This window comes from Xyrauchen texanus, chromosome 43 (genome assembly GCF_025860055.1).
Source record: "Xyrauchen texanus isolate HMW12.3.18 chromosome 43, RBS_HiC_50CHRs, whole genome shotgun sequence".
NCBI classification, from domain to species: domain Eukaryota; kingdom Metazoa; phylum Chordata; class Actinopteri; order Cypriniformes; family Catostomidae; genus Xyrauchen; species Xyrauchen texanus.
Window position 1 is genome coordinate 3,212,187 of NC_068318.1, and position 27,242 is coordinate 3,239,428.

The 27,242-nt window shown below is 38.5% G+C and overlaps 1 protein-coding gene across 1 annotated transcript in view; it reads right to left on the minus strand.

Moving 5' to 3' along the window:
- Positions 1-1,062: 1,062 nt before the first annotated feature.
- LOC127635955 (mitogen-activated protein kinase kinase kinase 1-like) overlaps positions 1,063-27,242 on the minus strand; it is a 111,239-nt gene continuing 85,059 nt past the window's right edge. The window contains exons 16-20 of the mRNA XM_052116266.1: positions 26,508-26,670; positions 22,941-23,072; positions 17,817-17,959; positions 11,103-11,234; positions 1,063-4,047 (exon numbers count right to left, since the gene is read on the minus strand). Coding sequence (XP_051972226.1) covers positions 3,898-4,047; positions 11,103-11,234; positions 17,817-17,959; positions 22,941-23,072; positions 26,508-26,670 — 720 coding nt within the window. The 3' untranslated portion in view covers positions 1,063-3,897. The remainder of the gene's footprint in view (positions 4,048-11,102; positions 11,235-17,816; positions 17,960-22,940; positions 23,073-26,507; positions 26,671-27,242) is intronic.

The following is a 27,242-nucleotide window of genomic DNA, read 5'->3' on the forward strand; positions in this document are numbered from 1 at the left end:
TGCTATAGTGTGTGAGCATGCGCTTATCAATGGAGTCTCTGTCGGTAGACATTCTCGTCTTTTGTGTTACGCACAGGGTAAGCCCCGTAAACCTGTTTAGGCACTTATTTTTCAGAACAAATACCACTGTTTGCATTATAGAGACCATTTATCTAACCAGTATAATTAGAGTGATTAGTGCCCCATTAATGTGCTGCCTTGTTGTCACAATGCTGAAAATAAAAACTGCAAGTTCACAACATGAAACAAGAGACAAATAATAAAAAAACAACTCAAGTCATTTTTCTCCTTTTTATTTGCTATAAAGACCAAAATAGGTAGATTTCATTATAAAATGCTTCAAATGGGGTAGAAATCTAATAACATATATATATACTTTTTGACAAAAGCTATGCAAGAGTAAAAGATACAGCTTAAGCCAGTTTGATTTTCATTTGCTGAACCCAGAGATTTATTTGCACAATAAATGGTGCTAATATAAGTTAGTCCTTGAGCCCTGGAGAACTTTGAGAGAAAAAAAAAAAAAGAGAATGATAGATATAAAACTTTAATAAAACAGTAATATATATATATATATATATTGTGAGGGTGAACTTTGGTAGAGGAAAAATGCTATAGGACACCTGAGGTAGAAAAGACTGGAATAAAACAGCAATAGACGATCTTCACATAAAAAGTACCACCAAGTGACAAGAAACAGCATAATTTCAAACAAGTCAGTTCCGCCCAGATCAAAAAGCCCACAAAATAACAGAGGCAGAGAATAATATATAGTAAACAAGCTAGTTGAGACAGTGAAAACTGAACAGAAATTACAGGTGATACTCAAATAATACTGATTAGATTTGATCAATTTGACTGAAACGGACACCTTTGCAGTATATCTATTTATATATCTATATATATATCTATATATCTATATATCTATATATATATATATATATATATATATATATATATATATATATATATAGATATAGATATAGATATAGATATATATAGATATATATAGATATATAGATATAGATAGATAGATAGATAGATATAAAAAGAGTGCATCATTTTAAAGCTTTTATAGACACATTGAGTACAAAAAAAAGAAATACACTCAATGCACAAACAAAAATATGCTTTTATGAAGAGAAGTGTGGTTAAAAAAAACAAAAAAAAAAACACCTATGCAGGAGTCAAGTAAAATACAATAAGCTACCAAAATTTCATATTTACATTTGAACTGTTTAAGCTTATACAAGTTTGTATTCCACATAAAATAGTAGAATTTGCATTAAATATCTAAAAATATTCTTGAAATAATTGTTTCCAACCAAATAAACTTACCGCTAAATAAAATGTTTAACGGCCTGAATTTTGACAACCTTTTAACCTAAAAAGCAACAATGCTTGAAGAGCTATAATTCATTCACCTGACATGGTTTCAGAACATGTACATTATTTCTGGGGAAAACGTTATAGTCATTGTATAGCGAAATGTGATCCCTCCACCGAAATGTTTAACAGCATGTATACTTGAAGTAAATAAAAACCACTAGACATCCTCAGGTCACTGAACCTTTCAAACATGTACTAAAAGGAAGCTTAACAGTTCTGAATCAAATCACTTACAAAAATTCAGTCAGATTTTCATTAAAATGAAAAGAACAGCACCAAAATAATGGCTAATCCGTAAATAACTGCTGAAAAGAAAATGAAAGATCAACTTCAACTCAATCATGAGTCAACAGCCAAATAACAAAATAATAAAATAAGTGAATTACAACATATAAATGGAAAAGCAGCAAATAGAGTTGGAGATCAATAATGGTGTTCCGGTGAGACTTCTTAAATGTGCGAAACAAAATTCACACACATCACAGTCTTTAACTGGACGATAGCTCGTAACCAGCTCCCAATAACATCCAGTAAACAAAAACATTTAAAAGCATACATTTAAACTCATATTATCTCCATTTAGAAATTAAAAAAGAAGAATCGGCATCATAAGAATTCACATTCAGCATTGTGCTAGTTCAACTAGCAAAGTTTTACCTTTCTCCAAAACATTCACAACCGTATGAAAATGAAATGTGTTAAATGTGAGAGGACTTAAAGGAATATTACGGGTTCAATACAAGTGAATCATGTTTACATGCATATTGTTTAAGTCTTCTGGCTATACTTTTGAAACTAAGTATTTTAACATTCAAACATGGACCCCTATTCCTCACTGGAACCAAGAGGTTTTGTTTTGTTGTTGTGGTAATTAACATCATGCCCCAATTTTGTGGATTGAGCTTAAAGGGACAGTATCACCCAAAAATGAAAATTCTCTCATTATTTACTCACCCTCATGATATCCCAGGTGTGTATGACTTGGTCTTCATCATAACACATTTGGTCCTTAAAATGCAAGTGAATGGAGATTTCTCTTTTGAAGCTCCAAATATCACAGACAGTCAGCATAAACATCATCCGCACAACTCCAGCAGTCTTCTAACGGTCACTTTTGGTGCAAAAAAAGATCACTATTTAAATAACTCTTAAATCATCGTTTCCAGTAAAATTCACAAGAGGGTGGAGGTCACGCAGACTCTAGTGTGACGTATACGTTATACTGAGGTAATCTCACATTCTCCACTTGGTTGAGACATCCAGGATAAGCACACAAACGCACCATTGTGAGTAAAGAAACAGGTAAATACAGATTTAAACCTAAACCAAGCAAGTTACTGTACAGCGTTCCTCCTCCTCCGGGTGTGACGCATATTTCAAATGCCAACGCGATTACGTCATACGTGCATACCGCTGTTCACCGGAAGCATGATTTAGAGTTAAAAAGCACTTAAATATTGATATTTTTCACACCAAAAGTGAGCATGACATTAATTTAACAGCTGGAGTCGTATGGATGACATTTATGCTGACTGCTGGAGCTTCAATAATCGGATCACCATACACTTGCATTTTAAGGACCTTCTGAGCGGAGATATTTTTCTATATTTCTTCAAATGTGTTCTGTGAAGAAAGTCAAGTCATACACACCTGGGCTATCATGAGGGTGAGTAAATAATGCGAGAATTAGTTTAACTAGTATTGAACTCGGAATAATTCCTTTAACATGGGGGCCATTAAACTTTGTTCTAGAATGTTCTTTCCACTGTTCCATCATTTACCCTCATGTCGTTCCAAACCCATATGCTGTTATTTTGTCCATGGAACATAAAAATACCCATTTTTGAAGAATCATTACAGTTCACAGTGATCACGTGTCTCAAATTCTTCTGAAGTCATACGATAAAAAGTAATCATTCACTGATAATGCTGCCCTCTACCGAAGCTCGCCTGACCAACATAATTGACACCAAAAAGGCAATGGTAATGTTTAATTAAACATGACAGCACTTTTTAATTCTAGATGCGATCGTGGGTGAGACAGTCATTGTCAGATGGCCCTGCTAAACTATTCTTTTGACATTTTTACTTTTGTGTTCCACAGAAAAAAAATAACACCATATAGATTGGGAAGAAAATAAGGTTGCATAAATAATGACAATGATGACACTCGTTGCTTCTTCAACAAAGTTGCGTGTCCACCTTAACTGACTGAAACAGATTGACCCCCCTAGAAATAAAGATGCCCTGATTTTCAACCATTCTGTTAGGAAAATTTGTTAGCAAGTCGCTTTGGATAAAAGTGTTGGCTAAATGCATAAACGAATGCAAAGAAATGGCACTTTTATACAGACACTCTTATTCCTGTAGCCGTGTTTTATGCATCATGACAAAGTATTGTGGGACCTGTTGAATGTGACTGAACTAGCACAGAACATGACAGCAGTACGAGGCACAGGCCTGACGCGGCCCTCAGTAGTATAACGTCATGGCAGATGAAGACAGATTCTACCAGCAGTGGCGGAAGATAGGGTGCTTCAGCAGCTCTCTGGAGGGCGGCCGGTCGGAGGGCTGAAGCTCGAGGCAGCGCAGGGTAACATCCCGTAGGCCGGGTGACAGGTGAGGGGGGATAGTTGGTGCAGTGGTAGCACTGGCGATCTGGGTGAGGAGACAGAGATTAGAGAGTCGAGTTGGTCAATACTGAATGAATGGAACATGTCTTAAGTGAGCGTTGGGGAGTATTGAAGTAAAATTAGTGACACTACTAACTTAACTACATTTTTCAGTAGCGTGACAGTTCAACTATTGTAACTATAGTGTAGCGCAGCGTTTACAAACTGAGGTGCCACCTGATGAGATCAAGTGTGCCGTGTAAAAATCCTTCAAACAATTCCAAAATCCTATTATAAACATTCATGCCAAATGTTTGAGAGTTTCACCATGACAACTTCCTCTCCTCGGTCTATAAATATGGATTGAAACGCATCACATCAAATATAAATATGTATTTTTTTTAATAAACAATTAACAATTCATGTAAAATGTATTTGCCCCCTTCCTGATTTCTTCTATTTTTGTGTATTTTTCATACTAAATTATTTTAGATCTTCAAACGAGATATACCATAAAAAGAAAGGAACCCGAGTAAACACAAAATACAGTTTTCTAATATTTATTTCTTTTATTGAAGCAAAAACGTTATCAACATCTATATCATCCATGTGAATAATGAACCCTTAAACTTAATAGCTGGTTGTGCCAACTTTAGCAGCAACAACTGCAACCAAATTCTTCTGATAACTGGAGATCAGTCTTTCACAACACTGTGGTGGAATTTTGGAATTGAAGAACGGCTTTAGTTTTGCCACATTGGAGGGTTTTCCAGCATGAAATGCCCATTTAAAGTCCTGCCACAGCATCTCAATCGGGCTCATGTCAGGCCACACCAAAACATTAATAAAGCTTCTTTTGAGCAATTCAGAGGTGGGCTTACTCCTATGCTTTGGATTATTGTCTTGCTGCATAATCTAGTGGCGCTTGAGCTTTAACTCAAGACTGATGACCAGAGGTTTTTCATGTTTCCCTCAATTACTGCATGTCGCCCTGATCCTGAAGCAGCAAAGCATCCCCACATCACACTACCACCACCATGCTTGACCATAGTTATGATGTTCTTTTTGTGGATTTCTGTGTTTGATTTACACCAGATGAAACGGGACCCGTCTTCCAATCAGTTCCACTTTCAACTCATCAGTCTACAGAACATTCTCCCAAATTTTTGAGGATCATCAAGGTGTGTTTTGGCAAAATTCATACAAGCCATAATGTTCTTCTGGATTAACAGTGGTTTTTGCCAGGCAACTCTTCTATGAATGCCATTTTTGGCCAGTGTCTTTCTGATAGTGGAGTCATGAACAGTGACCTTTATTGATGTGAGAGAGGCCTGCAGTTCCTTGGATGTTGTCCTTGGCTTTTTTTGTGACTTTCTGGATGAGTCGCTGTACTCTTGGAGGATTTTTTGAAGGTTGGCCACTTCTGGGAAGGTTCATTACTGTGCCAAGTTGCTTGTTATAAAGTTGAACTTACACTGCCGGCAAAAAGTTTGGAATAATGTACAGAAATTGGTACTTTTATTCACCAAAGTGGCATTCAACTTCTCACGCACCTTACAGTCTAGCTGATCGCACAAAAGCTCAATTTGGTGAAGATCCATAACGCTCTTCTCCAATGTCTGTGATTCTCTGCCCGCTCTAACCTTTTCTGTTTCAAAAGTAGCTTTTCTTTGCAATTCTTCCCATAAGGCCTGCACCGTTGAGTCTTCTTTAAGGTTGTACATGAAACTGGTGTTGAGCTGTTAGCTGTCAGCTGAGGACATGCGTCTCTCAAACTAGAGTCTCCGATGTACTTATCCTCTTGTTTAGGTGTATCTGGCCTTCCACATCTCTTTTTGTTCTTGTTAGAGCCAGTTGCCCTTTGTCTTTGAAGACTGTAATGTACACCTTTGTATGATATCTTCAGTTTTTAGCAATTTTAAGCATTGTATAGTCTTCATTCCTCAAAACAATGATTGACTGACGAGTTTCTAGTGAAAGCTGTTTCTTTTTTGCTATTTTTGACCTAATATTGACCTTAAGACATGCCAGTTTATTGTATACTGTGGCAACTCAATAATAAACACAAAGACAATGTTAAGCTTCAATTAATGAACCAAATATCTTTCAACTGTGTTTGATATAATGGCAAGTGATTTTACGTACCAAATAATCAATTTAGCATGATTACTCAAGTCCAAGTTTTTAGAGTGATGGCTGCTAGAAATGGGGCTTGTCTAGATTTGATCAAAAATTACTTTTTTCAAATAGTGACGGTGTAGTTTGATACATTAGTAATATCCTGACTATACTTTGAGATCAATTGAATGCCACTTTGGTGAATTAAAGTACCAATTTGGAATTTCCTTCCAAAACAGCAAAATCTGTACATTATTCCAAACTTTTTGCTGCCAGTGTAAGTGCTATGTTATGGGAGCTGTCCAGTCCAAAGGTGCTAATCACTTTGGCAAATATGTCCAGGTGTTTGTCTTCTCAAAATGAAAATAATGTGGCAATACTAACAAATATGGAAGTTGTAACCTAGTCGAGGCACTGTAACTATTACAGAATTAAATGAAATAAAATATCTTTGGTAAAACAGGGTTTCAGATGTTTGCTCAGCTTATACAGATGAATAAAAGTAGAATAAAAAGAGTGCATGACAGATGAATGTACATGATGAGCATCACATCATAATAAGGGGACCTCATGTAGCCTGTGCTGTTTCTTTGGCTGGGAACTGAACAGATGCATACAGTATATGATTAAAATGACGTATCAGTACTGAACTACTCCTAGACCTTTCTTAACAGAATGAAGGCCATCTTCTCTTTGCACACTCTCTCAATCCTTTTTATTTATTTAGGCTTACTTATACAAGTTTTAAACTGCAGGGTCACTTCACTCACAAATTTCTAAAGAAATCTGTTTAATAAGATAATTTTTCTATTTATATTATAGTCCTTATTCTCAAATAAGGCCAATGAAATGTTATACTGTATTATGTGCCATGTAAATTTAGATTCATGTTTAGACCAATCCCATTGCATGCACAGACTGTGGAGACTGCCAGTTGATTTCAATGTGATTTTTAAAAATTTAACAGTGTTAAATGGCTTTTCAATGATCAAAATATATTAATATAATTTTATATTAACATAAATTGTCCCTTTGTCTCAAATGTATCTTTCTCGCATCTTTCACAGTTTATTAAAGTTGGACTTAATGGACTTAAGAGTGGTTCAAAGCTCTCGTTATATGTCTAATAATAATAATAATAAATGTTTATTGCAATATCTCTTATTTTAATTTATTGTATTTATCTCTTTGGCCATTTCATTTTTCATTGTGTAACAAGGTAATTACCTTTTAATTATATTTAAGATGCACTCTCCACCCATTGGCTGGTGCTATGAGGCGAACTGGTTCCGGTGAGAGTGGTTATAGTGGGTGATTGCTCCCCAGAAAATTATTTCAATTCATTTTCATCTTATTTTTGTTGGGTTAACATCGACATTTGTCACGTATTTGTCATGTATGAAAATGTATTGTATGCCCTCTTCTCAAGCTACCATATTTTATGTTTAGTAATGTTTGATTTAATGTTCATCCTCATTATACAACATGCGTGAGCATGATTATTGGGATGACCACTGCTTTTCAATGTGTTCAAACAGGTACAGACTTTATATTTTAAATAAGTCTAATCCTTTTTTTGTAATTAAAAATGTTTTATTGATTCAAATCAATACACCGAATATTGATTTCACTTTTTCACTTTATCCTCATTAATATCCCTCCCTAAACACCAACCCCACCCTACACAAAAAATAAATAAAATAATACACACGCACACAAACAATAAATAACAAAATAAAAAAATATATATAATAAACCTACATAATTGAACTAAATGTCTCTCTCCTCATCCCTTCCCCTAAACATCGCCAGCAGGTCGGTATGTCTTTAAGACCAAGCCTATACAATCTAGAGCAGGTCCAATACAATTTTTGTAAAATATTAAATTGTTTAAGGCGAACCCTTGCATCTCTAGGTGCAGACTTGACATTTTTCCGAATCTTAGCCCACACTCAATCCTCAGATACCAAGTTCAGATCTTTCTCTCATAATCTCTTAATAGAAATGAAAGCTCCATCCACCAGACTCTGAATTAGCAGGGAATAATACACTGATGCCGCATGACCTGTCCCAAAGTATCTGCCATTTTAGGGCGGTGTATGCTACTCCCAAAAACAGAACAGAACATGTGGCACAGCTGTAAATACCTATAAAACTGAGATCTGGGAATCCCAAAATGATGACCCAAATTCTCAAAAGATCAACACAGAAAGGGGACTTGTTGATACATAATTTTGGGTTCAGCCATATGCTCAAGGCAACATTTAAATAAATGTTCAAATTGATTACTCTGGCCACACACAATCTTAGGTAGGCCTAGCCCACCATTGTCGATCTGCCCATGTAATTTGTTGTAATGTAGTCTGGGACATTTACCATTCCAAATTAAGGTCTTCACTATGTTATCAAATAGCTTGAAATAAGAGAGGGAGACTGTAGCAGGTAGTTGAATTTTGGAATACAGTTCATTTTAATGACATTAACCTTCCCAATCATCGATAAATATAATGAAGCACATTTGTCTTAATTAAAGGGCCAAAATTAACTAAATAAATCAAACAAATTTGCTGGGAATAAAATATCCAAATACTTAATGCCCTGTTTGGGCCACTGGAAGGCACATAGTTGGAAGTCTGTTACTGGACAGTACGCTGTCAAAGCTAAAGCTTTGGATTTAGACCGATTGACTTTGTATCCTGAGAGCTTGGAAAAGGAATTAATAATACTGTGGAGGCAAGGCATAGACCTAGAATGTTCAGAGACAAATAATAAAATATAATCTGCTTAAAGCAAAAGCTTATGCGCCATACCTGGAAAATCATCCTCCTTTATTATCACGGCTGCTAATGGTTCCAGGGCAAGACAGAACAATAATGTGCAAAGAGGGCAACCCTGCCGAGTGCCCCTATCCAGAGTTAAATAATCTGAAATTAATCCATTTGTTTGTAACGCTGCTACAGTAACTTAATCCATCCAATAAAAGTACTCCCGAACCCATTAATTTCCAAAATCTTAAAAAGATAATACCATTCTACCATATCAAACGCCTTTTTCGGCGTCAAGTGAGATGGCAGCAACCGGAGACTGATCATTCCCTACTGACCACATGATATTGATGAAATGTCTAATGTTATCAGAAGAGCAATGGCTCGAATAAACCCCACTTGATCTATATGTATAAGAGATGTCATAACTGAATCAATTTGCCAAAATTGTTTAATTTGTTTTTACATCTATCTGGATCAGGGAAATTGGATCTGTGTCCTTTTTAAGAATCAGACCAATCCGGGCTCGTGTCATGGTTGGCGGAAGCTTTCCGTTCTTTAATGATTCTATTTAAACTTCCACAAAGTAGACAAAGACTTGGAACTATAAAGATAAAGATAGAATTATTTAAAGGCATTATTAATATCAATGGCTGAGGTAAAAATTTCACCACTAGCAGATTTCACTGAGGGAATGGTAGAAAAAGACTATATCTGTTTTATATATGTAGCCAGAATTTTCCCTGTTTTGTCCCCAGACTTCACTTTCCCTGAATAACCAAAACTCCACTTTCCGTGACAAAATGGTATTATATCTGTACTTCAATCATGTAAATGGCCATCAAACAACATTCACTTTTAACATTCCCTACCAATTCCACAAGTTCTCGTGCTTTGGATTTTTTGATGAATGAAGCATACTGAATGATCCAACCCTAAGAACCACTTTAAGTGCCTCCCAGGATACTGAGGACCAGTTGGTCTCCATATAGACATTGATTTCAGCCTTTAACATTTGTTGGAAATCAGGATTTTGCAGAATTTTTTTCTCCATATGTTGCAACACCTCTAAGCACACCAGGGCATGATCTGAGACAAAGATGTTTCCAATTGAGCAATCAACGACAGATAATGAGGGGTTTAGATATTAAAAAAAAATCTATTCTAGAATAAATCTTATGAACTGATGAAAATATTGTATAATCCCTACCAGATGGGTTCAAAAGTCTCCAAATATCTGTAAGACCAAGATTTTTACACATCCTGTGAAGTGTCACTGTTGCTCTAGGGGGCTTACATGCTTTTGCTTCAGTATGATCAAGGACTGAGTCCATAAATAGATTAAAGTCTCCTCTCAATATTATATCATGAGGGGTGCCAGCAGCTTGCAACATCCCTTCAATATCTATAAAAAAGCCCTGATCACAAACGTTAGGTGCATAAATATTCAGCCAGAATCAGACTTTCAGAATCAGAATTTCTCCTAAAACAACAATGACCCTTCCTAATTTATCTTTACTCTGTTTAAGACATTTTAATTGTAAATATTTATTTACCAGTATGACTCTCCAAATCTGACTCGAGCCAGCACTAACAAGAAAACATGTCCACCCCATATCTTACCAAATTGTTCAGCTTCCTGTGGGGAAAGATGTGGTCTTTGAAGAACCACAATATCATATTTCTTATGCTTAAGAAAATAAATAACCTTCCTTCTTTTTATGGGTTGCCCCAACCCATTCACATTCCACGTGGAGAGACAATCCACTGACATATTGTCATGATAAAATATATAATACAAAATAAATAAATTGTGTCAAAACAGGATTATACAGACCATTAGTGCAACAAATCAAACCAGAACTTCCCCCCGAACGAAACAAAAAAATAAAGAAAAACGTGCACATTAACCCTGCGCACGACAACGCCAACTGGCATCAATTCTTCTAAACTCAAAAAGATCACTTACGAGAGCCCCCGTGACAACTTTGCCATCGGATTGCTCAAGTCTGGTGCTTCTGCACAAATTTTGTGAGAAAAAATTAAATAACAGAAAATAATTTGTAGAACAGACACCAGCCAACAGGCAGAATAAACAAAAAGAACATGTAGATTCATTCACAGAACTGTCTCGAAGGTGTGTAATTCCACAAAATAAGCTCCAGTGTGACACACGCACGCACGCGACACACACACACACACACACACACACACACACCTTGAATATGAGTGCCAGGTGGTTGGAGTGTTTCTCAGCATTCCATGGAGGTTTAGCACAGGACATCTCTATAATAGCACAGCCCACACTCCAAACATCACAGCTGCGACCATACTGCTGCCCTCTCAACACCTGCACAAACACATGACACATAATGACACAGTTCATAATCACTCATTTCACACATCTGCAGCAAAACAGAGCGTAAAAAAACAAACAAATGCTCAGTTGTCTCCACTTTCTTTCTAGTGATAAGCAAAGAACGAAGAACTTGTCAGATCTAGGAATGAGCGGAACAACTACTGTAATTTCACTGACCTTTAAATGCAAGTTTAGAGTCGACTAGTCTAAAAAAAAATAAGAAACCCTCAGAAAACAGTTGTAGGGTGTTACATATAGAATTTAGAGATGTGGACTCAATCAATTAAAATGGGTATTTTGCTTGCATTTTACCATCATTATATGTAGGGTAATTTGCATGCATGGTAAATTCAGAAGAGAATTTAGGGTCTCGAAATATGTGAGCTATGAACTAAATTAAACTGTCCTTATTAGGTAAGGAAATGTATAACAGAATTAGTCACGTTCGTTAATTTACAACCAGTGTAAATTAGATAATGACAAATAACTTGATTATTTGTTTTAATAGATTCTCCACCATTGAAAACGTAATACAACATCTAATTCTATCAGCTCACAATTTCTACTGTAAGGAATTAGCTTTAATAAGTGAATTATGATTCATTCACTTACGTGATATTATTCTCATGGCTTAATGAAATTAATATCACTTGTATTCAGGTACAGCTTTGAAGCGAAATCTTTCAGAAACAGGGATGAGATTATTTATCAAAAGATACCACAGTTAAGTCATTTTTGAATACAGACAAACTTTATTTTATTGCTATTCTAAACGTAAATCTAATCTAACACATATACACATGAGACAGGTTGGTGAGTAGTGACAGAATATGAAATAACTGATCAGTACAGTGAAGATGAACTCTACGGAGTCTATCGACAATACCTTAAGAACCGTTTCATCCTTCTTTGAGTCTACATCGATTTGCTATCGGATAACCCAAAATATTCAATTCACCAGCACTTTGAGCACAATATTGGAGGTGTTACTTGCATGTCCTGGCATCCTTTATGTTGCTCGGTTCTTGGTCGAAAGTTTGTTCCGTCGATGTTTTGATCTCTTTGTATGATCGAATTTATTGTCTGTATGAGATGATGATGATGATTTTAGCTGTGAAGTGAGGCCTTCTCACTCAAGTCCCAAGTTCCCTTGGAGCTCGCATGGGAGGAAGAGTGTTCAGAAAGCAGCTGAAGAGCAAGATGAAGAGAGGGCAAGAGAGCGAGTTCTTTCTGTTTGGAACTATTTGAACTGAAATTGGCCGCATCCTCCAAAGGTGTCCTGCGCAAATCAGAAGTGATTTTTCAGAGTCACATGGTCAACTGGGCTGTCTTTTCCGACAGTGGAGTTATGGTCCTCTGTTTCAGACTGTTAAAAATTTCCAGCTCAAAAGTAGTGCATATTTAATCATGAACTCTCATATCTCCAGAATGGTACAAAATACATGAAATTCATTGTCATCAGATTTTTCTGCATATGCCTGTGAATGTTTGCATAATAAACATGACATTTTTTTATGGATGTTATACCTGTAGGTAATAAAACATGAAAATTCTGGTTACAAAATCATATTGGTTTTACACATCATTGCATTTTATCAAGTTAAACCATATAGTTAACATTCTTAGTAAAATAAGATAAATCATACAAAATGAAAGATTATATTTATCAATTATAGGTGATTCCACATCGCTACACACATTTTAAAGAGTTCCATCAGTCTGAAATCTTTAATTTGTTTAGGTACAAACGCTACCACAGTACAAAGTGATTTTCAGCATTATCTAGCAAGGCTAGATTAAGATGAAATGTCTTACAGTTCTTAGTGGTCCTTGTAACCTTACAAAAGAGAAATCTGATTTAATTGTGTGTGGAAGATCAGGTTGCAGAGGGGTCTTTCTGACCAATCAGGATGCCTGGGCCGTTTCATTTATGGTGAAACATTCCAAATTGAAAGGCTGTTTTTTTTCTAGATCCAGATACATGTTGTTTAAATTCTTCTGCATATATAGTCTTACACAGTCAAAAAACAGTGTTTATGCAACCTATTTAAAATACTTAATCTATTCCAACAGCCAAATCAGACACTAAATTGCACTGAAATGGGGCATTTATCTACAATATTCTTGCCTTGCATTATGATCATTATACGTTAAAAAGTAGAACATGACATGTATTCGCTGAATCAACGTTAGCAAATACACACATATTTATTGAAAACAATTTAATAAATAGTGCAGGACAAATACAGCATCCCTAATAGCCTGTTCTAAATGGAATTCAGTTTGAAATTCAAGTCATTTTGTAGGCTACTTACCCAGAGCATACATTTTCTTGATCAAAATAAATATGTCAATATGGTCTGGTGAAAGACTGGACCTGACTCACCTGAAGCGATTATCCTGCACTTGAAAAAGGCAACTTCATAGGAAAATAACTTTCCAACACAGATTTAAAGAAGACTCAAATGTGAAAACATCCATAGCAACTTGCAAGCCAGTGTTTCGGAAATCCACTTCACCATCACCGAAGTGATTTCCATAGCTACTTTGCTCGTCTTGCGAGAAAACAAAATTTTTCTGCACGTGCCAAGTGAGAGAGGGAAGAACAACATGCGGCCTGAGGTGAAATGAAACTGTGTATCTGCTCCAGATATCCTCTTTTTTTAATAATTGTATCATTAATATGGTACATATTAACCTGTGTTAATTTCTGCAATTGGGAATTTGTAGACACATGATACTCATGTTCAACCATATGGACATTAAACAACCAATACATTGATCATTTGTTTTAATTGACAGCCCTCATTAAAATACATAAATCAGTTAGGGGTTAGGTTATATTTTTTCTCTCTCCCCTTTTTCTCCCCAATTTGGAATGCCCAATTCCCAATGAACTCGAAGTCCTCGTGGTGGCATAATAACTCGGCTTGTTGATCATGTTACTGCGGCAGCACATGCTCCACGCTATTCTCCGCGGCATCCACACACAACTCACCATGCGCCACACTGAGAGCGAACCACATTATAGCGACCAGGAGGAGGTTAACCCATATGACTCTACCCTAACTAGCTATCACTAAACTTCACCGGCCAAATTGGCTCCTGGGCTTGTGGCCTGCTGTTCAGGGGCATCAGCTTGAGCACGCAAGTGTCTTTTAATGTCTCCAGAGCCTGAGGATTTTGAATTCTTTGACATATTGTCTTCCATGAACAGTTCCATGAACAGTTAATAATCAGGATGTATCGAATCTCATCGGTTTAGGACACAAAAAGAATTAAAACTAGCAAAGTGTTGAGAGCTCGCCATTCACAGGTCCGAACCTCGCATGGCGCCACGCAACTCCAAGATTAAAACACTTTGCTTGTCTATTTCTTCTGGATAAATGCATCTGCTAAATGACAAAATGTAAATGACTTGTGGAGCTTAGTAATCATGTTAAAGCCATGATGAATGAAGCGCCTTGCGCTTTTGTTTGTAAGAGCTTTGAAAGGCTAAAAGGTGTGAGGCTCAAAAATACAAAAAAAATGTATTAAGTTATATTTATTTATTTATTTATTTAGAGAGAGAGAGAGAGATGTTCCAAACAAAAGACAGCTTTTGTCATTTTGAAGAGGTTTTAGTAATGAATCCTCTGCTGGCCAGTTGAACTGCTTCCTAATTAAACAGAGATTGGAGCAACAATGATATCAAGGAATTAAGGGGCCGGCCATTGTGGCTGCTTTAAAAGAACTGCAATTTACTGCAATGTCAAGTTACTGAGAGATCTAAATCCACTTTGTGCTGTTTTCTGACTGGCCATGTAACTCAGAAAAGCACACAGAGGAGTCCCCAGACTTGAGGCTTTATTGAAGGCTTGAGGCTAACATTAAAATTTTAGAGAGCAAGGAAATGTTGTGCATCTGTGGGCCCTGACTTCATAACACAGAGCAAAAAATAGACCTAATTAAGAAAGATATTTATGCTGTAAGATGCCGATGTGATGCACAATCGGTCAAAACACATCCTGTTATGTACAGTAAAACATTGCACAATGCCTCTTTATTGTGAATTGATTTCTATGAATTCTATTAATTATATACTTAAATAATTTCAGCAGCTTGTGGTGGCATATAGACTATCAAATTACTTTTTGGATGTTAAAATGTGTTCTCATAACATGATGCATAAACACCAGTCACTTTATTTTCTCAGTCCGTCTAAACTAAAAGGATATTATATACTGTATGTGTCCTGTATGAATGCATGTATGTATGTATGTATGCATGCATGCAGGCATGTATGTATGCATGTATGCATGTATGCATGTATGCATGCATGCATGCATGCATGCATGTATGCATGTATGCATGTATGCATGCATATATATATATATATATATATATACACATATATACACACACACGTGTATGAAATTACTGTATGAATTGTAACTTCATACATGCAACGGTTGCATCAAAAGTAGGTTGTGATATAAAAATCCTTATTTAACCCTTGATTACTGGGTGGGTCATTTTTTAATTATTTAACCCTCTGGGGTCTGAGGGTGTTTTGGGCCTTGGAGAAGTTTTGACATGCCTTGACATTTGTGCTTTTTTCAGTTGCTTAAAAACACATTAATGGCTTAAGTATGATAACACAGTATTCAGCACAAACTGGGCTACAATAATATGTGAGCAACATGTATGTACAGGTTTGTAAAATTACTTTTATGCATTGTTTTTTAAGTCACTGAAGGCCATATAACACATACTAAACATTTCTATTTGAATATATTGTAAAATGCAATTTGTGATCAAAGCTGAATTTTCAGCATCACTACTGCAGTCTTCAGTGTCACATGATCCTTCAGAAATCATTATAATATGGTGATTTTCTAATATAGGCATATTTAAAGAGCATTTTACTCATTTAACCTGAACACATATTTTCAAGCACAAGCATTGATGATGAGGCAGCATATACACTAGTTAAAATATAATCTAAACATTCATATAATTTTTGTATCATATTTATATCATACAGCATACAATTTAAATACCTGCTTTAGCTGAAAAAGAATTTAAATGTAACTAAAACTTGCCTATTAGGACACATTTCAAATGTCAATACTCTGAATCCTGGCTGGCAAGTCTGGAAACAGTCCCACTAGTAAAATATGTACATGTTTATATAAAATAGCATGTCAGTTAATGAAAATTAAATGACTTGCTCATCCAAAATTGTATTGTCTGCTGGATCAAGTCTCTTCAAAATACAAACGTTCATCGGAGTCCCGCTCTTCTTCTGAGGAAAATGTTAACTCTTCCTTACTATCCAGGAGTTTCCTCACCCGTGTATCATTACAAACGCGCAGAAAATTGAACGGACTTGTTGTTTTTAAGGCACAGTCCGGGGCGTTTACCATTTGCCTTGATCGTCTCAGCACATTACCGTATGAATGGCACGCTCTGCTGGTGGGTGTGATCACATTAGAGATAATTAGATGAACCAGTAAAAAATTTACATCCCTTGGTTTCATTTTATTTAAAAGTAGATATTTTAAGGTTTCTTTAGACATATGTTTCATGTCTGTGTGATAAGTATTCGCAGAGTTTCAGTTCATTTTTGTGACGCGTTTCAGACGAATTCGTTACGCAACGAATCAGAATCTGCCATTGCTGGTTCAAAACAAATGACGCGTCGAAGCCTCCATTAGTAATTCAAAAATGTCACTTCAGAAACAGTATCATGGCTTGTGCTGTTTCTAACAAGTTATTGGATAAACAAGGAGAGAAGGCTGGATGTGTGTGTGTGTGTGTGTGTGTGTGTGTGTGTGTGTGTGTGTGTGTGTGTGTGTGTGTGTGTGTGTGAGAGTGTGTGTGAGTGTGAGAGAGAGAGAGAGAGAGCGCGAGCGCAATCACCTGTTGCCACACCCATTCAGAGATGCTGTCAGTTTTCACAGTGGAAAATAGACGTCCAAGCGGGGTATTCCTCTCTATTTCGCGGTAGCCGGTGCGCACGTGTCATTCACTATAGAAACAGCGACGTCCTCCGCCATTTTAAATGGTATGTATCCAATGTGGAAAATCCGATAAAAGGTAAGCACTTAAGTTCTGTAATAAATCAGTCTGTTGTGTCTCTCAGCATAAGCCTTAATCCTGAAGTTGTCCGTTTAAAGCTATTTCCTAACTTTGGTAATGTATTAGTAATACGAGCGATCACGGAGCGCAGTTCTATGTAAACAATGACTAACAGATTCACTTCACGTCACCAACTGGCTCATATTACACACAAAAATGATCTTTTGCCACCATCTGCTGGCTAAGTTGGATAACATACGTAATTTCAAAAATAAAGCCAGTAACTCCTAACAGATACACTTTAGTTTAGAACAACTTGATAGCATGAACGAGTGATACACACACAGTGAAGCGTCTGAGTGCTGATGGTAACTAACTGTGGTGTGTAATATATATATTATACACACACACACACACACACACACTTTAAGGGCCGGTTCTGAGAGAGGTTTGCAGTTTCCCTGACTGCACCAGCAGAGAACCAGCACTATTTTAGTGAAAGAATCTTACCTCTGGAGCCATAAAGGCGATGGTCCCCAAGAGCTGACCCTGGAACTCTCCTGCACCTGTAGTTTTAGAGGCCAGACGCGCCGCTGCCCCAAAATCAGCGATCCGCAGCCTCTGGCCTGTGCTGTCAATGAGAAGATTGGCACCTACACAGGACAAAATGAGAAGATAGACATTCTTAAGTTCGCTTCTAAAACCTACTGAGCTGCCACGCTGTCAACCACAAAAGCTTGAGGATGTCTATATTGGAAGCATGGAAGAGAACATGCAGCTAACATGGACCAATGAGCTGCGAGCTCAAGGCTAAACTTGACCAACAGTTACACTGGTCAAAGGAGCACAACAGTTTGGTTCTGGAAGTAAAAAACACATTCATATTTCCCATGGGGGGATTCATTTTAACGAAAATGAATAAACCTTTAAAGACAGGCCTACCGTGAGCTCAGAGATTCATAATCGATGGTATAGGCTATGCTTCTGCTGATGCCATCAGTCTGCATTGTTTCAACTTAATAAAAATAAAAATAAAATAAAAAATACACTACCCATGAAGAGAGACAGTCCACCAGTCAGAGAATTGCAGCAAACAATGTACACCAAAAGAGCTTAGCAGAGACTGTCCCATGACACTCTGTGAATGACACAATACAATCTGTCTCCCTACACCCTCGATCTACTTGTATATATTCAAATATCAGAATATTTTCTTTACTTATAATCAACAATTTTAAATCAATAGTTTTTGGATTACATCATTTGCAATGCTTCATGGGATTGTAGTTCATGCCCTCAAGACATCAAGTACCTTTGTCTTTGTCTAATTTTTAAATACTTTTTTACTTCAAATTAAAAGGTTGTAACGTCGTAATTCACCTTGGAGTGGAGCTGGTTGGTTTGGTTCAAGGATTAGAACTCTTTTAGAAAGGATTTTATGAAATTGAGGGACTGCTGCATTATCTGCATTACAGAAACTTTAATGACTGTGGAGGTTCCAGACTCAGCCATCAAATCTGTGGGGTTCTCAGAGTGGGCAGAGTGAAAGACCTCTCAGGTAAAAGCAGAGGAGGTGGTGTATGTTTTATGATAAACAAATCCTGGTTTGATCAGAGGAATATACATTCTATCAAGTCTTTCTGCCCTCCTAATCTGGAATTCCTCCTCCTGTGTCGGTCATTCTGGCTACTGAGGGAATTCACAGCGGTCATTGTCACAGCTGTGTACATCCCCCTACAAGCCAACACAGACTGGACTGTATGAGAGTATAAGTAAGCAGGAAACTGTGCACCCTGAGGCAGTGTTCATTGTGACTGAGGAATTTAACAAATCCAACATCAAGTCAATCACACAAAATACTTCCAACACATCAGATACAACACAAGTCAGGACCGGGTTTTGGACTATTGCAACTACCCCTTCCGAAATGGCTACAAATCCCTCCCCTGCCCCCCATTTGGCAAATCAGACCACTCTTCCATTCTGCTCCTAACCGCTTACAGGCAGAAACTGAAACAGGAAGCACCTGCCCTCAGAACAATCCAGTGCTGGTTGGGCCAATCAAATATGCTACAAGACTGTTTTGATCATGTGGACTGGGAGATGTTCTGGTCCGCTTCTGATGACAACATTGAGGTCTACGCAGATACCATAATGAGTTTCATCAGGAAGTGCATAGATGATGTAGTGCAGACCAAAACAATACTGATCTAACCTAACCAGAAACGGTTGATTAAGTGTGAAAACCTCTGCTTTCAATTCTGGGAATGCGGAGGAGAATAAACAAGCCAGTTATGCCCTACGCAAAACTATCAGAGCAGCCAAACACCAGTACTGGGACAAGATTGGAGGACAGTTCAACACCACCGACTCTAGAAACATGTGGCAGGGAATTAATATCAAAATGGACTTCAAAGGCAATAAAACTCCGTCGTGAACACCACTGCCTCTCTCCCGGATGAGCTAAACACATTTTATGCTTGTCTCAAGGGAAATAACGTCGCCCTTGCAGAAAAAGCTCTCGCGGCCGAAGCTACAAAGGTTGGCTCACTCTCAGTCCCTGTAGTGGATTACATCCAGATCCTTCTGACGGGAAAATATCCGTAAATCAGAATGATGTGGCCCAGTAAAACAACTGGCTGGTGTTTTACGGACATTTTCAACCTCTCCCTCTCCTTGTCTGTGTTCCCCACATTCTTTAAAATGTCCACCATTGTGCCTGTAATGAAGCAATCCAAAATCACTTGTTTAAATGACTGGCATCATGTTGCTCTGCCCCCCATCATCAGCAAATGGATCATCTGCTCTGTGCTGCCTGCCTCACTAGACTCACTGTATTTTGCTTACCGCAACAACCGCTCCACTGATGATGCCATTGCATCTACACTACACACTGCTCCCTCCCACCTGGAAAAAAGGAACACATATGTGAGAATGCTGTTTGTAGACTACAGCTCAGCATTCAACACCATTGTGCCCCCCAAGCTTGATGCGAAACTCTGGGCTCTGAGCTTAAACAGCTTGGTGTGCAGCTGAATCCTGGACTTCCTGTCAGGCAGACGCCAGGTCAAGTCAAGTGGTTTTTAATTGTTGTTTCAACCACATACAGTTAGTACAGTACACAGCGAAACGAGACCAGGACCATGGTGCTACATAAAAACAACATAGTACAAACACAGAACCACATGAGACTACACAACTAAATAAAATGCCTATATAAAATACCTATATAAAGTGCACGTGCAAACATGTGCAAAAAGTACAGGACTGTACAAGAAATTTCTGACAATGAACAGGACAATAGACACAGTGACAGACAGTGCAGCGCCGACCAGTACACAGTAGTGCAAAAAGATGAGTTTCTAAAAACGTAAACATGACATACTATGAGATAGTGTTCTATGCACATAGCATTTATTGAGGTAGCAGCCAGGTGTAAAGTGACAGTAATTAAAGTTCAACTCTGGACATGTGCAAAAGTGTGTGTGTGTGCGTGCGTGCGTGCGTGCGTGCGTGTCCAGTCCCTGAGTATTGAGGAGTCTGATGGCTTGGGGGAAGAAGCTGTTACACAGTCTGGCCGTGAGGGCCCGAATACTTCGGTACCTCTTGCCAGATGGCAGGAGGGTAAAGAGTTTGTGTGAGGGGTGTGTGGGGTCGTCCTTAATGCTGGTTGCTTTGCGGCTAGTGTTTTTTGTAAATGTCTTTGATGGAGGGAAAAGATAACCTGATGATCTTCTCAGTGGTCATCACTATCCTCTGCAGGGTTTTGCGGTCCGAAACGGTGCAAGTCCCAAACCAGGCAGTGATGCAGCTGCTCAGGATGCTCTCAATAGTCCCTCTATAGAATGTAGTGAGGATGGGGGGTGGGAGATGTGCTTTCCTCAGCCTTCACAGAAAGTAGAGATGCTGCTGGGCTTTCTTGGTAATAGAGCTGGTGTTGAGGGACCAGGTGAGGTTCTCCGCCAGGTGAACACCAAGAAATTTCATGCTCTTGACGATCTCCACCGAGGAGCCGACGATGTTCAGCGGAGTGTGTTCACTTTGTGCTCTCCTAAAGTCAACAACCATCTAAGGTGGTTAGAATGGGCAGTAACATCTCACAACTGACCCCCAACACTGGAGCCCTGCAGGGCTGTGTTTTCAACCCACTCCTGTATTCCCTGTACACACATGACTGTGTGACGACAACACAACTCCGAAACAATCAAGTTAGCTGATGATACAACGGTGGTAGGTCTGATCACTGACAATTATGAAACAGCCTACAGAAAGGAGGTGCGCACTCTGACACGCTGGTGTCAGGAGCACAACCTCTCTCTCAATGTCAGTAAGGCCAAGGAGCTTGTGGTGACCTTCAGGAGAAAAGACAGAGAACACAGCCCCATCACCATCAATGGAGCACCGGTAGAGAGAGTCAGCAGTTTCAAGTTCCTCGGTGTCCACATCACTGAAAAACTCACATGGTCCGTCCACAAAGACGCCGTTGTGAAGAAGGCTCACCAGCGCCTCTTCTTACTGAGATGGCTGAGGAAGTTTGGAATGAACCACCGCATCCTCACACTGTTCTACACCAGCACTGTAGAGAGCATCCTGACTGGCTGCATCACTGCCTTGTATGGCGACAGCACCGCCCTCAACCGCAAAGCCCTGCAAAGAGTGGCGCATACAGCCAGACACATCATCGGAGGTGAGCTTCCCTCCCTCCAGAACATCTACACCAGGCAGTGTGAAAAATGCTCAGAGAATCAGAGACTCCAGCCACCTGATTCATGGGCTGCTCTCACTGCTATCAACAAGCAGGCAGTATCGCAGCATCAGGAACCGCACCAGCCAACTACATGACAGTTTCTTCCCCCAAGCAATCAGACTTTTGATCTCTTATGATCAAAATACATCAGTATATTTAATCTCACACTGAACTGTCATAAATTATATTTTCTCTTAACAACACAACTGGCAACTGACTATCAACCAACAGCCTGAATTTCAATACAACACAATACAACTTAAGAGTATATTTTATACTGTATATTCTATATTGTGTGTATTGTATTCTGTACATAGTATATTATTATTTGTATATTGTGTTGTGTAATTATGTGTATATTAGTTTTCTAATTGTGTTGTGCAAATCTGATCTTTATTGTAGACTGGTGTATGTCTCATCACTGCCATGTTGATTGGAACTGCACCCAAGACTTTCACCCACTGTTGCACTTGTGTATATGGTTGAGTGACAAAGTGATATGATTTGATTTTTGAATAATATAAAAAATTTAATTGTTTTGTTTAAAGAAAATGAAGCCTACATTTAGAACCATTGACATTTTTCTAAATTGTGACATTATTTTCTAGCTTGACATTATGATCTTAGCATGTTGCCATCTTCCTTCTCGAACAGCTTTTACATCTGGAGTGCCTATGATGGATTAAAATGCTGCCTAGTTAGGCAGTTCACTAGGTTTCAGAACAAAGCTTAAAACGCACAATAGCGACCTGGCATCCAGGCTTCTCCACCTATGAAAGCACCAGAAAAAGCACACTGAGACGAGAATAGAAACCCTTCCTCCCAGTGCAAAACAATAGCCGTTTCCTGTAGCTGTGCCGGTGTGCACGAGTTTGACTGTAGCTCACCTTTGATGTCCCGGTGGATAATCTGGTTCTCGTGGAGGTAGGCGAGACCTCGCAGGACCTGCTCGGTGTAGTTGATCACCACACCCTCCTTAAAGGCACCATACTTGTTTAAGAGATGAGATACAGAACCACCTGAATACAAGGGACAAAGAGTGCAAGTTAGAATACTTATGCTGCAGTTCCTAATAAAGTTAGCAACTAAAATGGTGAGCAAATCTGTTTTAATTGAAAAACTCTGATATTAATTTTATTTCTCACTTAAGCATGTTCACAGGGGCAGTATGTGTTAAATTACAGCAACAGACGGAGAGATTATAATTGATTAAAAACATGATCTGTACCAAAAAACAAATTAAATAATATCATTTGGACTTTCCAACCCTACGTAAGGGCAAAAAAGAAAATGATTCAGATGAGTGTCTGATTTCCGCCTGGTATTGCTGCAGACGCAATATACAACGTGATCAAAATATAACATTTTGTGATGCTATACTGCTACACACTGGAAAACAATAGCTCGTTAATGGAAAAGCCACACTTTTGTGAAAATAGCACTGAAAATAGTACCATCACATTACTTTACAATTAGTTAATTGTTAAATTACTAGTGTCACATTAAGTAGCTAGCATTCATTTCAGTTAGTAGCCCAACACTGTCGTGGGATATCAGTAAGCAGTACTGCTTTACATTATTTACATGTGAGAAACAAAGTAATATGAAAATACAGTGTCTGACGTGCACCAAAAATAAAACGTCACAATGTGAAGTAGAGTTTATTTTTACAGAGCAGCGTCAATGGATCTGATGCCCATTTCAATAATCTTAGCTTTTGTTTTTTGTCTCCATAAAGTTCCCAGTAAAAAGAAAAACTCAAATGATTAAGTACTTTTATTTAATCAAGTATTTAGTTTACTTTCGCACAAAAATAGCTTGATATATACAGTTAGTGGGACTAACAATTACTCATTTAATGATTTAAAGGAGACCTATTATTCCCCTTTTAACAAGATGTAATATATAGTGCATCCGGAAAGTATTCACAGTGCTTCACTTTTTCCACATTTTGTTATGTTACAGCCTTATTCCAAAATGGATTAAATTCATTATTTTCCTCAAAATTCTACAAACAATACCCAATAATGACAATGTGAAAGAAGTTTGTTTGAAATCTTTGCAAATTTATTAAAAAGAAAAAAAAAATGTAAATCACATGTACATAAGTATTCACAGCCTTTGCCATGACACTCAAAATTGAGCTCAGGTGCATCCTGTTTCCACTGATGATCCTTGAGATGTTTGAACTTGATTGGAGTCCACCTGTGGTAAATTCCATTGATTGGACATGATTTGGGAAGGCACACACCTGTCAATATAAGGTCCTATAGTTAACAGTGCATGTCAGAGCACAAAACAAGCCATGAAGTCCAAGGAATTGTCTGTATACCTCCGAGACAGGATTGTATCGAGGCACAGATCTGGGGAAGGGTACAGAAAAACGTCCGCAGCATTGAAGGTCCCAATGAGCACAGTGGCCTCCATCATCCATAAACTGATGAAGTTTGGAACCACCAGGACTCTTCCTAGAGCTGGCCGCCCGACCAAACTGAGCCATCGGGGGAGAAGGGCCTTAGTCAGGGAGGTGACCAAGAACCTGATGGTCACTCTGACAGAGCTCCAGCGTTTCTCTGTGGAGAGAGGAGAACCTTCCAGAAGAACAACCATCTCTGCCGCACTCCACCAATCAGGCATGTATGGTAGAGGCCTGATTGCCGAAGACACTCCTCAGTAAAACGCACATGACAGCCCACCTGGAGTTTGCCAAAAGCCCCCTGAAGGACTCAGACCATGACAAACTAAATTCTCTGTTCTGATGAAACAAAGATTGAACGTCATGTCTGGAGGAAACCAAGCACCGCTCATCACCTAATCAATACCATCCCTACAGTGAAGCATGGTGGTGGCAGCATCATGCTGTGGGGATGTTTTTCAGCGGCAGGAACTGGGAGACTAGTCAGGATCAAGGGAAAGATGAATGCAGCAATGTACAGAGACATCCATGATGAAAACCTGCTCCAGAGCGCTCTGGACCTCAGACTGGGGCGAAGATTCATCTTCCAACAGGACAGTGACCCTAAGCACATAGCCAAGATAACAAAGGAGTTTCTACGGGACAACTCTGTGAATGTCCTTGAGTGGCCCAGCCAGAGCCCAGACTTGAACCCGATTGAACATCTCTGGAGAGATCTGAAAATGGCTGTGCACCGAAGCTCCCATCCAACCTGATGGAGCTTGAGGGGTCCTGTAAAGAAGAATGGGAGAAACTGCCCAAAAATAGGTGTGCCAAGCTTGTAGCATCATACATAAAAAGACTTGAGGCTGTAATTGGTGCCAAAAGGTGCTTCAACAAAGTTGAGCAAAGGCTGTGAATACTTATGTACATGTGATTTGTTTTTCTTTTTATAAATTTGCAAAGATTTCAAACAAACTTCTTTCACGTTGTCATTATGGGGTATTGTTTGTAGAATTTTTAGGAAAATAATGAATATAATTCATTTTGGAATAAGGCTGTAACATAACAAAATGTAGAAAAAGTGAAGCACTGTGAATACTTTCCGGATGCACTGTAAGTCTAAGGTGTCCCCAGAATGTGTCTGTGAAGTTTCAGCTCAAAATATCCCATGGATCATTTATTATACCATGTTATAAATGCCTCTTTTTGGGTGGAATCAAAAACACGCTGATTCCGTGTGCGTCTCTTTAAATGCAAATTAACAGTTGCTCCCAGCCCCCTTTCAGGATGAGGGATGTGCTTTTACAGCTCATGCTTCGGATACTACAGCAACAACAAATCAGAACCTATATAACAGAAAGCGTAAATACCGGAGATCAGCCATACATGTATGAATATATATATATATGTATATCTGGTCTCCATGAATACAATCAGAGACAATGGTAACTTTAGCTGCATTAGCCATGGAATCAGCTAACAAGCTTTATATTGACCCTCATTCACAAAGCAGTCTGGTGTAAAATGATTTGCACAAACATACACACATTTCTGTATGCTTAAGGGGCACATTTTCTTCAAAAACAAAACTTGTCCACTGTGTCTTCAGTGGCTCTGATGCCAGGAGTTCATGAAGACTCTTATGTTCACTTTTACAGCCAACAACAGAACACTTATAACGCTTACGAAGCGGAGATATTATTCTTCTCACTGAATCTGCTCCAGCGCAGAAAACAAATGTTGGACCGTGTGTAGATCACTTAGGGGAGGATCTATGATAATAGGGTGGAGTACGTCACCAGTCGTGGAAGAGGCCTGCTCTAACGTGACGTCACTTTAGAGCAGAAACGAAAACCATTCATTTTGACACACTGTTTTTGATTAATAGAAATATAAGAAAGAGGAGTGGGTGGACTTTTAACATTGTAGGGTGGTTGTGTACACACTGTTGACTCACATTTATATACAAACACCATTTAAAAGTGAATTTAGCATAATAGGTCCCCTTTAAGATTTTTGTCATACTGTCCACCATAAAAAAAACAATATAACATACCAGCCATCCACTCAACAAAAAGGTTGTAGTTGTTCTTCTCGCAGGTTGCTCCAAGCATACGGATGATGTTTGGGTGATTGAGGAGGTCCATCATTCGAATCTCCTCCCGCAGTGCCTCCACCACCTCTTCCTGCTCTGAGGAGGTGTTCCTCACATATGTTATCTGTAGGTGAAAACCACCAGTAATTATCTCTGCATAGAATATGTTCTGGATTAGCTGTCAAATACAAAACATATTCAGTCAGTCATAGCAAAAACTAAAGAAATGCAAGAAAAGAAACAAGGCTTATGAAGCTGTAACATGAGCAACTTTGACTGAACTATATACACTGATCAGCCACAACATTAAAACTACTGACAGGTGGAGTGAATAACATTTATTCTCACATTACAGTGGCACCTGTCAAGGGTTGGGATATATTAGGCAGCAAGTAAACAGTCAGTTCTTGAAGTTCATGTGTTGGAAGCAGGACAAATGGGCAAGGAAAGGGATCGGAGTGACTTTGACAAGGGCCAGACTAGGTCAAAGCATCTATAAAATGTCAGGTCTTGTGGGGTGTTCCTGGTATGCAGTGGATAGTACCTACCAAAAGTGGTCCAAGGAAGGACAACCGGTGAACCGGCAACAGGGTCATGGGCGCCCAAGCTCATTGCGTGGGGCGTGAAGGCTAGCCCTTCTGGTCTGAACCCACATAAGAGCTACGGAAGCACAGATTGCTGAAAAACTTAATGCTG